This window comes from Rattus norvegicus, chromosome X (genome assembly GCF_021556685.1).
Source record: "Rattus norvegicus strain SHRSP/BbbUtx chromosome X, alternate assembly SHRSP_T2T, whole genome shotgun sequence".
NCBI classification, from domain to species: domain Eukaryota; kingdom Metazoa; phylum Chordata; class Mammalia; order Rodentia; family Muridae; genus Rattus; species Rattus norvegicus.
In genome coordinates this window covers 39,265,585-39,282,017 of record NC_141554.1, presented here as the reverse complement: position 1 = coordinate 39,282,017, position 16,433 = coordinate 39,265,585, and the positions used below count along the sequence as shown (strand labels likewise).

Below are 16,433 nucleotides of genomic sequence, written 5' to 3'. Positions count from 1 at the left end.
GGTTCATTTTACCAGTGCATATCCCAAACAATGAACATGAAAGTACTGTTTACATCCATGCCCAGTTCTCTCACTGACCACCTATCCAGAGGACCCAGAAACTAGTTTTTCATGAGTACAAGAATATAATATATACAATTCTCTTATAAAGAAATGTCTTGATTTTATTTCCCTTTATGAAATAAAGGTGCTGTGAAAATATGAAAGGTGAATGGTAGTTAGTTTTCTAACATTAAATCACCTTGCTCTTTTTAAAATGATCATATTCTATGAACAGATGCCTGATGGCATAGCAGAATACAGTAAGTATTATTAAGTTCTACATCAAGGAAAATCATTCTATAAAGGCTAATTATTTACTTCAGACATTTATACATAGTGACTGTTACCAGGAGAATAAACCTTAAGGTAAACAGGCTTCTTGACAGTTACTAATACAAAAAGGACTGAAGGCCTCAGTTCCTGCAAAAAGCACAATGTTGAATTTGTGGTATACTGAACAAAGCAAAATGAGAAGTCTCTAGGGAGAAGTAAAACTTTCTTTAAACAAATCTAGCTTTCATTTTTAGCTGAGATAGTGGAGATGGAACCCGGGGCATTGTGAACGACAACTGTCTACCATATCCCTAGCCCTGCACAGAGTGTTTTGGAATGTCAAACTGGGTGATATTTATGTCATTCCAAGTGAACATAAGTATCTCAGCTTTTCTCTTTCGGACAGAATTTTAGAAAATATCTGGCAAGAAAATATTTTGAAAGTGCTCTCTTTTGCGTTCTTTGGTATAATTTGGTCACTCTGATAGTAAGTTCTTAAGTACTTTCATCATGTATCAACAAAGAGACATATAAAGAAAACCATAACTAAAGAATAAATTATGTTGTCAACCTTGTAGAAAACAAACTCTAGTATTTAACCTGTGTTTCTGTGGCATAGATAGCTCTGCCGCCTATAAGAACGCTAATTTTATTTATATGAAATGTTACATACAATATCCTGTTGTTTTTTATTATTACAATAGCTGTTCATTTAAGAGGCAAGTTTTAGCTAGAAAAAGAATAATTTCATATTGCATAAAGTTACACACTTTTGTGCCTTCTGACTCAGCAATCATCAGAATTTGAAGTCAGCACAACGTTAAGAACTGGCTTGGGGAGACAATTAACTCTCCTGAAGCATTTTTTCAATTTCTTTATCCCAGTTTTCATCTCGCTTCTCAGACTCCGCTACCACTTCATATTCCTGCAGCTCCTGTTGTAGCTCCTTTTCCCAGTCAGTAGAATCTTCTATAGCAAACGAAGGGAGAGACAAAGAAGGTGCTCAATGAAGTACAATTCACTCAATTCGTAATACCTAACAAAAGGCCTAGCCATATTTGTAGTACCAGGAATGAACACCCAGGGCCTCAGGGCCTCAAATATAGCTAGTCAAGGTCAGAGATAATTTCTAGGATTTGGTCTTTTCTTCCTACCATGTGGGTCCTAGGAATCCAATCCAGGTTATCAAGCTAGACAATGAGTACAGTTATGTGCTCAGCCATCTCTCCAGCCCTTGTCTTTGAGACAGGGTCTCCCATATCCCAGGCTGGACTCCAACTCACTATTAGCAGGTAACCCTGACCTTCTGATCCTCTGTTTCCACCACCACATTCTACTACAGTTGTATCCACAGTACCCAGGGGCTTTATCACATGCTGGATAGAGAACCTACCACTTAAACCCAGTACACACTGGAACATAAGGTAGAAACTGTAGAGTGTTAGAAAAAGAAGAGTGAGAAAATAAAACATAGCTATTAAAAAAGGAAGGTTAGGCAGCATGGTGGGATACCTGTAACCTCAGCACCCAGGAGATCAAGGCCAGCAGACTACACAGTGAGACTGAAACAAATCTGGGCTACACCACAACGAGGACTGGGGATGTGAGTGAGGTGTAACAAACCTGAAAGGCCATGGGTTCAATCCCTACCACTGTTTAAAAAAGTAAAGCTAATCAGTGGTAGAGCGCTTGCCTAGCAAGTGCAAGGCCCTGGGTTCGGTCCCCAGCTCCAAAAAAAAAAAAGAACCAAAAAAAAAAAAAAAAGGGTAAAGCAAAAATTCATTTTTAGATTTCTGTTTGTTTTTGAAGACAGGATATTGCTACGCAGTTCTGGCTGGCCTGGAACTCACTATGTAACTCAGGATGGCTTCAAATTCCTGTCAGTTTTTCTGCCTTAGAGGAGTGTACAGTACCATACATAGTTTGTTGACTGGCTTTATTATTTTTCTGAGACAGGGTTTTGTGTGGCCAAGACTGGCCTCAAATTTCTGATCTCTTTGTCTCTAGCTCCACTGGTTTTAAAATGAGATTTTTATTCAACCAACTTTGGGATTGAAGGAAAAAGAACAAAGTCAACCTCTGCATTTTGTGTGTGTGTGTGTGTGTGTGTGTGTGTGTGTGTGTGTGTGTGTGTGTGTTACCTTCTAATGCAGTTGCTTCCTCTTGCTTCTTATCAAGTACAAGCTGTTCCATTTCTTTTCTTAAATCCTCCTGATTTAAGTTACAGGCATCAAAGGCATCACTGACAAACTCAGAAACTCCTGGGCTAGTAGAGATTTCCTCTTCGTCCTGAAATGGAACCAAATAGCTCTTGGAGTGACTTCTAAAGTGACACCTGCGTACTAGAATTATGGGTAATAGTTGTCTTTCAATTTAACACATTCTCATTTTTTATTCTTCTCTGCTAGCTGTAAGACAATGCTCACTGCTCTTCAACCTTCTAACTGGCAGTTGCTTGGTAACAGAGGGAGTTACCACCTGAGGCTATTATTCTCCCCCACTGTTTAGATCCCTCAAACCATTCTCTGATTTCTGATGAGCACATCTAGAATTATTTATGCTAAGAAATCACCTCAGCTCTCAGCTATTATTCAATCAAGTACTGGACTCCCTATCTTGCAGATAAAAGACCAACACCCTTAAGCAGTTTTAAATGTTATCAGAGATAGTTAACCCAATGACTTCATTTTCAGACAATCTACCAGGTATAATGTAAAACTGTATTACCTCTTGATTTTTAAGCTGAGATTTGATTACCACAGGTGGTGTTTTGGGCCGTACTGCCTCTATGAAGTGAGAATAAAAGACACAGTAATTGCTTGACTTACTTCTAAATACATATTATAAGAACAGCTAAAATATCCATAGATATATTAAATCAGAAATGATCTTTTATGTTATACTTTTAGCTCTCCTGAAGATATGACAAGCATAGCCAGGCACAACCATATCAACCTCCTATTTTGGTGAATGTCTTTTTAAAATGTATTTTGTCTGTTTAGATACAGGATCTGATCATATACCTTGAGTACCCTGGAACTCAGAGATCCATATGCTGCCCGCTCTGTCTCCTGAGCGCTAGGATTAAATGTGTGCACCACCATGACTGTCAGGAACCACATCCCTGCAACATTCCTTATATGGATTTTCCATCATCTTTGGACTTCATTGTTAGCAAAATTGATTCTGTTCCTCCTTTTAGGGTACCAAGAATAAAGCTATTTATTGAGCTTCCCTGTTATCAACTTGGTTAGAAAGCACAAAGGAAAACACAGTGCCCCATGTCAACATTCTGCTGGTTAGCTTATAAAAATTGAATTGTTTGTGTGTATGTGTACCTTTATGTGGTGTCCTCAGAGAACAAAAGAGGGTGTTGAATCCTCTGGTGCTGGAGTTACAAGCAGTTGTGAGTTGCCTAATGTGTGTTTTGGGGACTGACCTTGGGTCCTCTGAAAGAGCTACATTCACTCTTAACTGTTCCTTATTATATTATCCATATGTAAGCCGACTTTACTGACTACTTTAAGTCCATTTTGTTAAACAGCCAGTCATTGGAAAAAAGCTTTTCCTTTCTGTTGTGGCAGTGTGTGGAAATGAATACATTATTATCTGCACATATGCTAGGTAAGTGCTCTATCACTGAGCTATACTCCCAGCCCAGCATTTCCCAATATCATTAATTCGAGAAAGCAAGGAATGGTAGCCCACTCCTTTAATCCTAGCATTTCAAGGGGCAGAGCTAGGAGGATGACTTAGGAGTTCAAGACTAGCTGGGGCTTCACAATGAGGCCCTGTCTCAAAAAGCTACCCTCTAAAACCAAAAACCAACCACAATTGAATGATATGATAAAGAATGACAGTTCTGGGGGCAAGAGAGCTGAACTCCCAGAAGTGTGGACAATCCTGAGACCTCAGGGAACTTCTGCTCATAGTCCTGGCCAAAGAAGAACCTGCATAGGGCTCTCTGGATACAGGAATATAGGAGCAGTCAGCAGCAGGAACATGCTGATCTCTGCCCGCGCCAGGAACTGAACTGAACCAGTCCCACAGGTCCCTGCACCCAAATCCTGTTAGGGAGAGAGCTAGACACTCAGAAGTGCGGACACTCCTGAGAACTCAGAGGAGACTATTCTCTACCCACATTCCTGACACAAGAGGAAACACCCTAGTGCCATCTGTGCCCTCTGGGCACAGGGACCTAGGAACAGTCAGGGGCAGGACCCTTCCAGTTTCTGCCTGCACTGAGAGCTGAAAGCCAGTTGCCAGCAGCGCTGACACACCTGAGAGCAGAGGTAACCAACTCTTCTGCACCAAGCAACCTGCCTGGAGGCTTCAGGTCACACAAACACAGGAGCAGCTCTCTGTTCCTAGATCCAGCTGAGAGAAAACAGATCTACAGGAGTGCTGACACACAGGCCTACAGGAGAGTCAAGCCACTGTCAGTGACAGCAAGACAAGCTAACACCAGAGACAACCTGATGGTGAGAGGCAAGTACAGGAACCTATGCAACAGAAACCAAGACTACTTGGCATCACCAGAGCCCAATTCTCCCACCACAGCAAACACTGGATATCCAAACACACCAGAAAAGCAAGATTTGGATTTAAAATCACGTCCTATTATGATGATAGAGGACATTAAGAAGGACAAAAATAGGGGTTGGGGATTTAGCTCAGTGGTAGAGCGCTTGCCTAGCAAGCACAAGGCCCTGGGTTCGGTCCCCAGCTCCGAAAAAAAGAAAAGAAAAAAAAATGGTTACTAAGGACAAAAATAACTCCCTTAAAGAAATACAGGACAACACAAGTAAACAAGTAGAAGTCCTTAAAGAGAAAACACAAAAATCCCGAAAGAATTACAGGAGAATACAACCAAACAGGGGAAGGAATTGAACAAAACCATCCAGGATTTAAAAATGGAAATAGAAACAATAAAGAAATCACAAAGGGAGACAAACCTGGAGATAGAAAACATAGGGAAGAGAAAAGGAGTCATAGACACAAGCATCACCAACAGAATACAAGAGATAGGAGAGAGAATCTCAGGAGCAGAAGGTTCCATAGAAATCATCGACACAACTGTCAAAGATAATGTAAAACGGAAAAAGCTACTGGTCCAAAACATACAGGAAATCCAGGACACAATGAGAAGATCAAACTTAAGGATAATAGGTATAGAAGAGAGTGAAGACTCCCAGCTCAAAGGACCAGTAAATATCTTCAACAAAATCACAGAAGAAAACTTCCCTAACCTAAAAAAAGAGATACCCATAGGCATACAAGAAGCCTACAGAACTCCAAATAGATTGGACCAGAAAAGAAACTCCTTCCGTCACATAATAGTCAAAACATCAAATGCACAAAACAAAGAAAAAATATTAAAAGCAGTAAGGGGAAAAAGGTCAAGTAACATATAAAGGCCAGACCTATCAGAACTACACCAGACTTTTCACCAGAGACTATGAAAGCCACAAGATCCTGGACAGATGTCATAGAAACCCTAAGATAACACAAATGCCAGCCCAGGTTACCATATCCAGTACAACTCTCAATTAACATAGATGGAGAAACCAAGATATTCCATGACAAAACCAAATTTACACAAAATCTTCCTACAAATCCAGCCCTTCAAAGGATAATAGAAGGAAAACTCCAATGCAAGGAGGGAAACTATACCCTAGAAAAAGCAAGAAAGTAATTGCCTTGCAATGAAAACAAATGAACACAAACATAATTCCACCTATAACAAGAAAAATAACAGGAAACAACAATCACTATTCCTTAATATCTCTTAACATCAACGGACTCAATTCCCCAATAAAAAGACATAGACTAACATACTGGATATGTAAAAAGGACCCAACATTTTGCTTCATACAGGATATACACCTCAGTGACAAAAACAGACACTATTTCAGAGTAAAAGGCTAGAAAACAATTTTCCAAGCAAATGGTCTGAAGAAACAAGCTGGAATAGCCATTCTAATATCAAATAAAATCGACTTTCAAACGAAAATTATCAAAAAAGATAAGAAACAAGATAAGGAAGGGCACTTCACATTCATCAAAGGAAAAATCCACCAAGATGAACTCTCAATCCTAAATATCTATGCCCCAAATACAAGGGCACCTACATACATAAAAGAAACCTTACTAAAGCTCAAAACACACATTGCACCTCACACACTAATAGTAGGAGATTTCAACACCCCACTCTCATCAATGGACAGATCATGGAAACAGAAATTAAACAGAGACATAGACAGACTAACAGAAGTCATGAACCAAATGGACTTAACAGATATTTATAGAACATTCTATCCTAAAGCAAAAGGATATACCTTTTTCTCAGCTCCTCATGGTACTTTCTCCAAAATTGACCATATAATTGGTCAAAAAACGGGCCTCAACAGGTACAGAAAGATAGGAATAATCCCATGCGTGCTATCGGACCACCACCAGCTAAAGCTGGTCTTCAATAACAACAAAAATGACAGAAAGTCTATATACACATGGAAGCTGAACAATGCTGTACTCAATGATAACTTGGTTAAGGAAGAAATAAAGAAATTAAAGACTACTTAGAATTTAATGTAAATGAAGGCACAACATACCCAAACTTATGGGACATGATGAAAGCTGTGCTAAGAGAAAAACTCATAGCTCTTAGTGCCTCCAAAAGGAAACTGGAGAGAGCATATGTCAGCAGCTTGACAGCACACCTAAAAGGTATAGAACAAAAAGGAGCAAATAAACCCTGGAGGAGTAGAAGGCAGGAAATAATCAAATTCAGAGCTGAAATCAACCAAGTAGAAACAAAAAGGACTATACAAAGAATCAACAAAACTAGGAGCTGGTTCTTTGAGAAAAATCAACAAGATAGATAAACCCTTAGCCAGACTAACCTGAGGGCACACAGAGAGTATCTAAATTAAGAAAATCAGAAATGAAAGGGAGACATAACAACAGAATCTCAGGAAATTAAAAAAAAAATCATCCGATCCTACTACAAAGCCTATATTAAACAAAACTGGAAAATCTGAATGAAATGGACAAGTTTCTGGACAAATACCAGGTACCAAAGTTAAAGCAGTATCAATTAAAACCATATAAACAGTCCCATAACTCCTAAGGAAATACAAGCAGTCATAAAAGTCTCCCAACCAAAAAGAGCCTAGGACCAAATGGGTTTCGTGCACAATTCTATCAGACCTTTAAAGAAGACCTATACAAAATAGGAACAGATGGAGCACTACCCAATTCCTGCTATGAAGCCACAATTACCCTTATACCTAAACCACACAAAGACCCAACAAAGAAAGAGAACTTCGTTCCCTTATGAATATTGACGCAAAAATACTCAATAAAATTCAACAAGTGGTGCTGGTTCAACTGGAGTTCAGCATGTAGAAGAACGCAAATCGATCCATTCTTAATGCCCTGTACAAGGCTCAAGTACGAATGGATCAAGGACCTCCACATCAAACCAGATATAGTCAAACTAATAGAAGAAAAAGTGGGGAAGAATCTTGAACACATGGGCACTGGAGAAAATTTCCTGAACAAAACACCAATGGCTTATGCTCTAAGATCAAGAATCGACAAATGGGATCTCATAAAACTGCAAAGCTTCTGTAAGGCAAAGGACACTGTTGATAGGACAAAACGGCAACCAACAGATTGGGAAAAGATCTTTACCAATCCTACAACAGATAGAGGCCTTATATCCAAAATATACAAAGAACTCAAGAAGTTAGACCGCAGGGAAACAATAACCCTATTAAAAAATGGGGTTCAGAGCTAAACAAAGAATTCACAGCTGAGGAATGCCGAATGGCTGAGAAGCACCAAAAGAAATGTTCAACATCCTTAGTCATAAGTGAAATGCAAATCAAAACAACCCTGAAATTCCACCTCACACCAGTCAGAATGGCTAAGATTAAAAATTCAGGTGACAACAGATGCTGGTGTGGATGTGGAGAAAGAGGAACACTCTTCCATTGTTGGTGGGATTGCAAGCTGGTACAATCACTCTGGAATTCAGTCTGGAGGATCCTCAGAAAACTGGACATTGAAATACCTGAGGACCCAGCTATACCTCTCCTGGGCATATACCTAAATGATGCTACAACATTCACCAAAGTCACATGCTCCACTATGTTCATAGCAGCCTTATTTATAATAGCCAGAAGCTGGAAAGAACCCAGATGGCCTTCAATCGAGGAATGGATACAGAAAATGTAGTACATCTACACAATGGAGTAAAAAACAATGACTTCATGAAATTTATAGGCAAAAGGATTGAACTAGAAAATATCATCCTAAGTGAGGTAACCCAATCACAGAAAAACACACATGGTATGCACTCACTGATAAGTGGATATGCCAAAAAGCTCGAATTATGCAAGGTACAATCCACAGACCACATGAAGCTCAAGAAGAAGGACGACCAAAGTGGGGTTTCTTCACTCTTTCTTAAAAGGGGGAACAAAAATATTCATGGGGAGGATATGGAGGCAAAGTTTGGAGCAGAGACTGAAGGAATGGACATTTAGAGTCTGCCCCACATGGGTATACAGCCCATATATATATATATATATATATATATATATATATATATATATATATATATATATCCAACAAAACTAGATACGATTGATGAAGCTAAGAAGTGCATGTTGCCAGGAACAGGATATTGCTGTCTCCTGAGAGGCACAGTTAGAGTATGCCAAATACAGAGGTGAATGCTAGCAGCAAACCAGTGAACTGAGAACAGGATGCCCGTTGGAGAAGTTAGAGAAAGGATTGAGGGAGATGAAAGGGTTTGCAACCTCATAAGAACAATGCCAACCAACCAGAGCTCCCAGGGACTAAACCACTACCCAAAGACTACACATGGACAGACCCATGGCTCCAACTTCATGTGTAGCAGAGGATGGCCTTGTTGGGCACCAATGGGAGGAGAAGCCCTTCATCCTGCCAAGTCTGGATGTCCCCCCTGCCCATGTAGGGCAATGGGGTCCATTGGGAAGGGGAGGTGGTTGGGGAGGGGAACACCCTTATAGAAGAAGGGGAGGGGGATGGGAGAGGGGGTTATGTCTGGGAAACCAGTAAAGGGGATAACATTTTAAATGTAAATAAAAAATATCCAATAAAAAAAAAGAATGAAAATTCTGGATTCATGATACCCATAATCTTGACTTTCAGTGTGGTCTCAGAGCTCTCTTAGTAGTCTGTACAATCAATACCTTATGACATTCTGTATCTTATGACATACTTACCTAAAATTTCACAAAGTAAATGGCCCCACTTGTCAGATGGTTCTAGTTGTAATTAGAAAATATCAATACACATAGCAGGCATTCATGACAAATGAAAAAATATGATGGGCTGGGGATATAGCTCAGTAGAGTTCTTGCCTAGTATTTGTAAGGCCTCAGTCTCAGTGCCACAAAATAAATATATAATATATACTTTAATACTTATTTTATTTTTTCATTTGTTTGTTTTTGAGACCAGGTCTTACTATACATCCCAGGCTGGCCTAGAATTCTCTATGTAGACCAAGTTGGCTTCTAACTCACACGGATCTGACTGTCTCCACCTCCAGTGATGTGACTGATGTTGTGTGCCACCACGCCCAGCTTTATTATTTATGTCTGAGTACCTATGAACTTCAGAAGTGGGTGTCAGATCCCCTGCAAGTGGAAGTACAAGGAACTGTAAGCCACTTATGTGGGTGTTAGGAATTGAACTTGGGTCCTCTGGAAGTGCTCTAACACCTTGTTAGTGTGTGTGTGTGTGTGTGTGTGTGTGTGTGTGTGTGTGTGTGTGTGTGTCTGTCTGTCTGTCTGTCTGTCTGTCTGGCCCTTGTTCCCTAGCAGCAGGTTTATATCACAGGAGGAAAGTGGAAGATGTTAACAGCATAGCTCAGAGCTCGGTACTTATAATTGGAATGGAGGAAGAACTACTGGACTCTACTCCCATAATTGCCAAGGAAATCATGATGAATAGAAGCCTGAGAAACATCTGGCCATAGTAGTGTATGCCTGTAATCCTAGCACTTGCGATGTGAAAGCAGGAGGACTAGGACCTCCAAGCCAGTCTATACTACATGGGAACCCCCAAACTAAACAGCCCAAAGGGCAAGAAAAGAGACATGGAAAAGACAATTTCTGGGCTGGAGAGATGGCTCAGTGGTTAAGAGCACTGACTGCTCTTCCGAAGGTCCTGAGTTCAAATCCCAGCAACCACATGGTGGCTCACAGCCATCTGTGATGGGATCTGATGCCCTCTTCTGGTGTGTCTGAAGACAGCTACAGTGTACTCATATACATAACTAACTAAATCTTAAAAAAGATGACTGCCATCCAAGAGTATGACTACTACTACTACTACTACTACTACTACTACTACTACTAAAACCAACAACAAAAAACAAACAGCAACAAAAAAAAATCCCAAGAGCTAACAATGAAATAGAAAAGAAAAAGAATATTTGGGGAATACATATGTAAGCTGGGTGAGAAAGGGCATCAAAAAAGAAAATTTCCTTTAAAAAGAAAATAATTTTTCTGTACAGATGTCAACATTTTTGATGCACACAAAATGACAAGCTCATTAGCATCTCTAAGTCAGGAATATTTTTTTTTCTTTTTTTTTTCACCTGAAACTAGCCACATCCATTGTGAGAGAGGAATATTTTTACATCAATTCTATTCTTCCAGAATGATCTCTTCTCCCCAGAATGTACCTGTCAGAGGCAAATTATCATCTCTGCTGCTGCTTTTTTCTTCCTTTCCAGAAGCTTGCTGCTGGGCAGCCAGTGCAGTGAGTTGGGCCGACTGCTTAATCAGGGAGATCCGGTAGAAGTAGTTTCTCCAGAATACTTCCTCCTTCACACTTTGACAGACAGTGACACGTGAGAACGAGAGGGCCAAGGTTACACATGTTAGCAAAGCAGAGACTAGAATAGACCATCTATTTATTTCTCTTCAGGGGTGGTACTTAGGGTTTCACATGCATGCCAGGCACGCCAGCATTTTACTACCAAGCTAAAGCTGTACTCCTTGAGTGTTTTCCAGACCTTGTAAGGGCCAAAGGAAATGATCATTTACTTTACAAGTGAAAGCTAAGTAATAGGATAAACCATACTATATTTTCCACAGCAGCAAAAGTTATACAATGCTTATGAAATTTCAGTACTTCTTGTTGTGTTTATTTCTTATTTTACTCTATGTGTATGGATGATGTGCCTGCATGCATACCTTTGCACCAAATGTGTACAAGGTCCACGGAGGCCAAAACAGGCCATTGGATCACCTGGATATGGAATTGCAGACTGTTGTGAGCCACCATGTGGGTGCTAGGAATTGAACTTAGGCCCTTTAGGAGAGCAGCTGGTGCTCTTGACTGCTGAGCCATCTTTCCAGTCCCCTTTTAAATTTTATTTACATTTACTTACTGTATGTGTACATGCATGCATGTATGCATATATGTCATAAGCAAGTGCCTTTACCTTCTCAGCTATCTTGGTGGCCTCTCCTATTTCTTTATATATATAAGAAATAGATATGAATGATCCTTGGCAGAAGAAAATAAGGCATTCTTGTGTGGCAGTATGACTAACTAGGGGGACTGGAAGCAGAGTCAGGACACTATGAGTCTTTTGATGTTTTCTAAAGTAGTATATATGCTTTTAGGCAGTGGGAAGAAACTGTTGTGGGTGTTGTTTTTTGTTTTCTACTTTTCCTGCATTTATTGTGTATACATGTCTGAATGTATGAGCACATGTGTCTATGTATATGTGGAGGCTCAATGTTGGATATTGGGAACAATCCTCAAGTGCTCTTCCACTTTATTATGTATCAAGGAAGAATCTCACAATCAAACCCCGAGCTCACTGATGCAGCCAGCCAGTCTAGATATGGCTAGTCTGGTTGCTCAGCAGGCTCCAGGATCCTCTTTATCCTCTTTCTTTCTACGCCCACATGGAATCTACAGGGCTCTAAGCATTTGAACTCTGGTCCTCATGCTTGCAGGGAAGTGTTTTCATTGATGAGCCATCTCCCTAGCCCTTGCTTTTTTAAAATACGGAGTCCCATTTATCACAGACTGGCCTCAAAATCACTACATAGCTAAGGTTGGCCTCGAAGAACTGATCCTCCTGCCTCACACAAGTGCTGGGATTACTGGTGTTTGTTATCATACCTGCTTTGATATTATTCCTCAGAAAATACATCAGCTGGCAGCTTGCTAAAATAACTAGCAACTAGTGGACACAATGAGAGATGGTTATAAAGGCTTTGGGTATGGAGCAAATCTGGGGAAAGAACCCAGGGCTTTGTGTAAGCTAGGCAAGCAGTCTACTACCAAATTACACCCATGACCATCTGGGAGATGCTTGGTAAAGACTGAAGTTCTAGCTATTCAACCTGAGAACACACAGTGGTTGCATATTAGACTTGCCTGGCATGAGGCATTGGTGCCCAAGTGGAGTATGGTGAATACTCACAATAGGCGGCCTAGGACAGTAAGAACCAAGCAGAAAGAGAGTAGTGTCTAAGTGGGGGAGGGAGAGGAGTCATTAACAAGAACTTAGTTACATGGAGAGGATTAAAAAATAAAACGTTAAAGGTCACAAAACTATTCTTTTTTTTCTTTTTTTCGGAGCTGGGGACCAAACCCAGGGACACAACACTATTCTTTATCACTGCCACAACAGGAGTTACAAACATGGCAGAAGAATACAAGAGTGATCCTTACTGGAAAAGGTATTCCTGTGGACAGTTCTTGCTTTCTACATGTCATTTTCTGAAACCCATTATTATGTTTAACTAATATATACTAATAAGGAAGAATAAATCTTATTTTCCACTAAGAGATACCAGTGCTTTCTGCATAAATGGTGGATCATAGGGTTAGAGAAAGGTAAAAATAAAATGAGCTTGGAGCTTGGTATGGTGGCACATGCCTTTAATCCCAGGCAGCAGAGACAGGTAGATTTCTAAATTTGAGGTTAGCCTAATCTGCATAATAAGTTTTGGGCCAGCCAGGGATTCATAGTATGACCATCTCTCAAATCGAGCAACCACCAAAGGCTAAAGATGCCTTTCACTGAGACCCCGCGTATCAAAGTGATGATTTGTGTACTGAAATAACAGATAGCAACCCACTCCATCAAATGCATGAGATTATATGGATATAAATACAAGAGTATATGGAAATATGATTAGCTGAATAAAATTTCAAAGTCTCTAAGGGGCCAATGAGATAGTTCGGTGGGTAAACACACTCGCTGATAAGACTAATCACCTGAGTTTGATCCCCAAGCCCCATATGGTGGAAAGAGAATTGACTCACACAAGTTGTCCCTCTGACTCCCCAGATATTATGTTTTTATTAAGTCTTTAATGCTGAGATATAGTTCAATTGGTAGAGCACTTGCCTAATATGTACAAAGTCCTACCTGGGTTTGATCCCTAGGCATGGTGAGGCACATGGCTGTAAAACACAGCATTCAGGAGTATCAGAAGTCAAAGGTTATCCTTGAATACACAGCCGGTTCCACTCAGGATACATGAGACATTGTTTCAACACACACACACACACACACACACACACACACACACACACCCCACCCATCAAGCTCTGTCTCTACTCACAAAATACTAATTACCTTCTCTCTCTCTCTCTCTCTCTCTCTCTCTCTCTCTCTCTCTCTCTCTCTCTCTTTCTTTCTTTCTTTCTTTCTCTTTTTTTCCAGAGCTGAGGACCGAACCCAGGGCCTTGTGCTTGCTAGGCAAGCGCTCTACCACTAAGATAAATCCCCAACCCTACCTTTTCTTTCTTTTCTCTCCCTCCAAGTCCCTTTGAGATAGGGCCTTACTCTATAGCTCACCTTGAATTCTTTGTGTGTTATCGGCCCAGGCTGGCTATGAACTCTTGTCCTGTCTCAGTGTCTTAGGTGCTGGAATTCAATGGATTTACCGCTAGCCCAGCTCTTAAACTTATCACGTGCAGTGCTTGCAGAGACTGGAAGGAGGGATCAGCTCCCTAGGAGCTGGAGCTGCAGGCGGTCCGGAGCCATGCAATGCTGGTGTTAGAAACCGAATCTGAATCCTTTGCAAAAGCACCAAGTGCTCTTAACCTCTGAGCCATCTTTCCAACCTTGTTTTGACAGTTTTGATGTGTATCCAAAGCTGGCTTTGAACTCATTATGTAACCCCCAGTAATCTTCCTCCCCAGTACTGGGATCAGATGTGCACAACCGTGCTCATCTCTAATAATAATAATAATAATAATAATAATAATAATAATAATAATAATAATTATTATTATTATTATTATATTCATTTGAACCATGGTCTCAAAATGTAACCCAGGCTAGCTATTCAGTTTTTGCCATTATGCCTGACACTAATTACTTTCAAAGAGGAAAACTGTACTTTTATAGTTAAGCCTGCCAGATACCTCTTCCAAGTGAACAAAGTATGAACTGCGCAGGGACAGATGGCAGTGTGCCCCACACAAGGTGCAAGGAATGGAAGCACATTGATAAGACAGAAGAACTAAATGCAATCTGTGACATTAACTGCATTCTTTGTGAAGTTAATTGGGTTCTTTTGCTAAAAAAACATTACTAGAACAAATAAAACATTAAAATAGGGCATAGGAACCAGATGTGTGTGATCTGATGGTGACATGTGGCCTAATTTGATGGACGCACTGAGGTTGTAGGAAAGAATTAATGTCCATAGGAAATAAAGTATTCAAGGTGGGGCTTGGCGCAGTGATGGAACAGTTGCTTATCATGTGCAAGGCTTTAGGTTCCATCTCCAGTAACCCTTCCTCACGAAAAAGAATCTAAGGTCATGAGACATCAGGTGAAAACAAATATGTTCACTTGAGAAATCAAATAAAAACAAAAAATGTTCTCTGGGAGGCTGAGGCAGAAAGATCCTTTGTTCAAGTCCAGCCTAGATTACACAGGAGACTGTCTCAAAGCTAAAAGTACAAAAGCAACAACAAGAACAACGATAGGAGGCTGACAGACGGGTCAATGGTTGACACTACTTGCTGCTACTTCAGGAGGACCTGAGTTTGGTTCTTAGCACCTACACTGGATAGTTCTGTAATTCCAGGTCCTGAGAATCAGATGTCCTCTTCTGGACTCCCCCTTCAGGTAAAGGTACTTGTCATACAAACCTAATGACTTGAGTTTGATCCCAAGACCCATGGAAGGAGAGAACTAACTTCATTTATAGGCATATACACACACTGTGCGTGCAAACACAAATGAATGTGAGTTATGAATGGTCTTTGTATTGCACTTCAAATCTTTCTAACTTTTCATTGTTTCAAAATACTAATTAAAAAATGGATGACTCTTCTCTTAAATTGTAATCTCTAGTTTGGAAGACAAAACCAACCCAAATCAGAAAGGGTGCACATGTGGAGATGGAGCAAAGCTTGTAGAGTGCTTGCTTGCCCTGGCACACACAAAGCTCTGGGTTCTAACCCCAGCACCATATAAACTGGGTATGGTAGCCCAAGTCCATAATCGCAGAACTTCAGGGTGGAGGTGGGAGAATCACAATTTCAAGGTTATCCTCCATTATACATAGAATTTCAGAACAGCTGAGTATATGAGACCTTACTGCCAACCAACCACAGAAAACCCAAACAACCACAACCATAAAACCTCAAAGGCACAAGAAGAGAGGGATTATAAACAAATATGGGACTTCTAGACTTTTCTCCTCTAGGTGTCACACCGACCATCTGGGATACTTTTTCTGAAGAAAAACTGTAACTTCATTTAGAAAATGAAGAGCTGGGCCTAGATTTCAAAATGCACAGAGTGTGTTAGTATTTCCCTACGCTAGCCTGAGCCCAGCCAGTGTCCTGCGGCTGCATCACAGACACTGAAGCCCTCTGATAGCGGGAGAGAAACCCTCTTTTCCGACCAAAGGCTGAGTGTTTCTCACAGGGTATCCACAGGCTCCTAAGGCCTCAGCATTAGGATCTACCACAAAGGCAGAAAAAGCGGTTTGGGAGCTACAGCTGTGCCCAATAGGTTTATCAGAGGACCTTTTAGAACGTTTACAATGTCATCTGTA

General features: G+C 40.5%; 1 protein-coding gene across 2 annotated transcripts in view; it reads right to left on the bottom strand.

The window, feature by feature from the left end:
* Positions 1 to 138: 138 nt before the first annotated feature.
* The window catches only part of Syap1 (synapse associated protein 1), a 34,485-nt gene continuing 18,190 nt past the window's right edge, over positions 139 to 16,433 (bottom strand). Inside the window, exons 6-9 of one of the 2 annotated variants that reach the window (NM_001395553.1) lie at positions 11,066 to 11,214; positions 3,043 to 3,101; positions 2,457 to 2,604; positions 139 to 1,284 (exon numbers count right to left, since the gene is read on the bottom strand). In NM_001395553.1, the coding sequence (NP_001382482.1) occupies positions 1,160 to 1,284; positions 2,457 to 2,604; positions 3,043 to 3,101; positions 11,066 to 11,214 (481 nt within the window). In that variant the 3' untranslated portion in view covers positions 139 to 1,159. The remainder of the gene's footprint in view (positions 1,285 to 2,456; positions 2,605 to 3,042; positions 3,102 to 11,065; positions 11,215 to 16,433) is intronic. The other variant, XM_087599621.1, reaches the window with a different exon arrangement.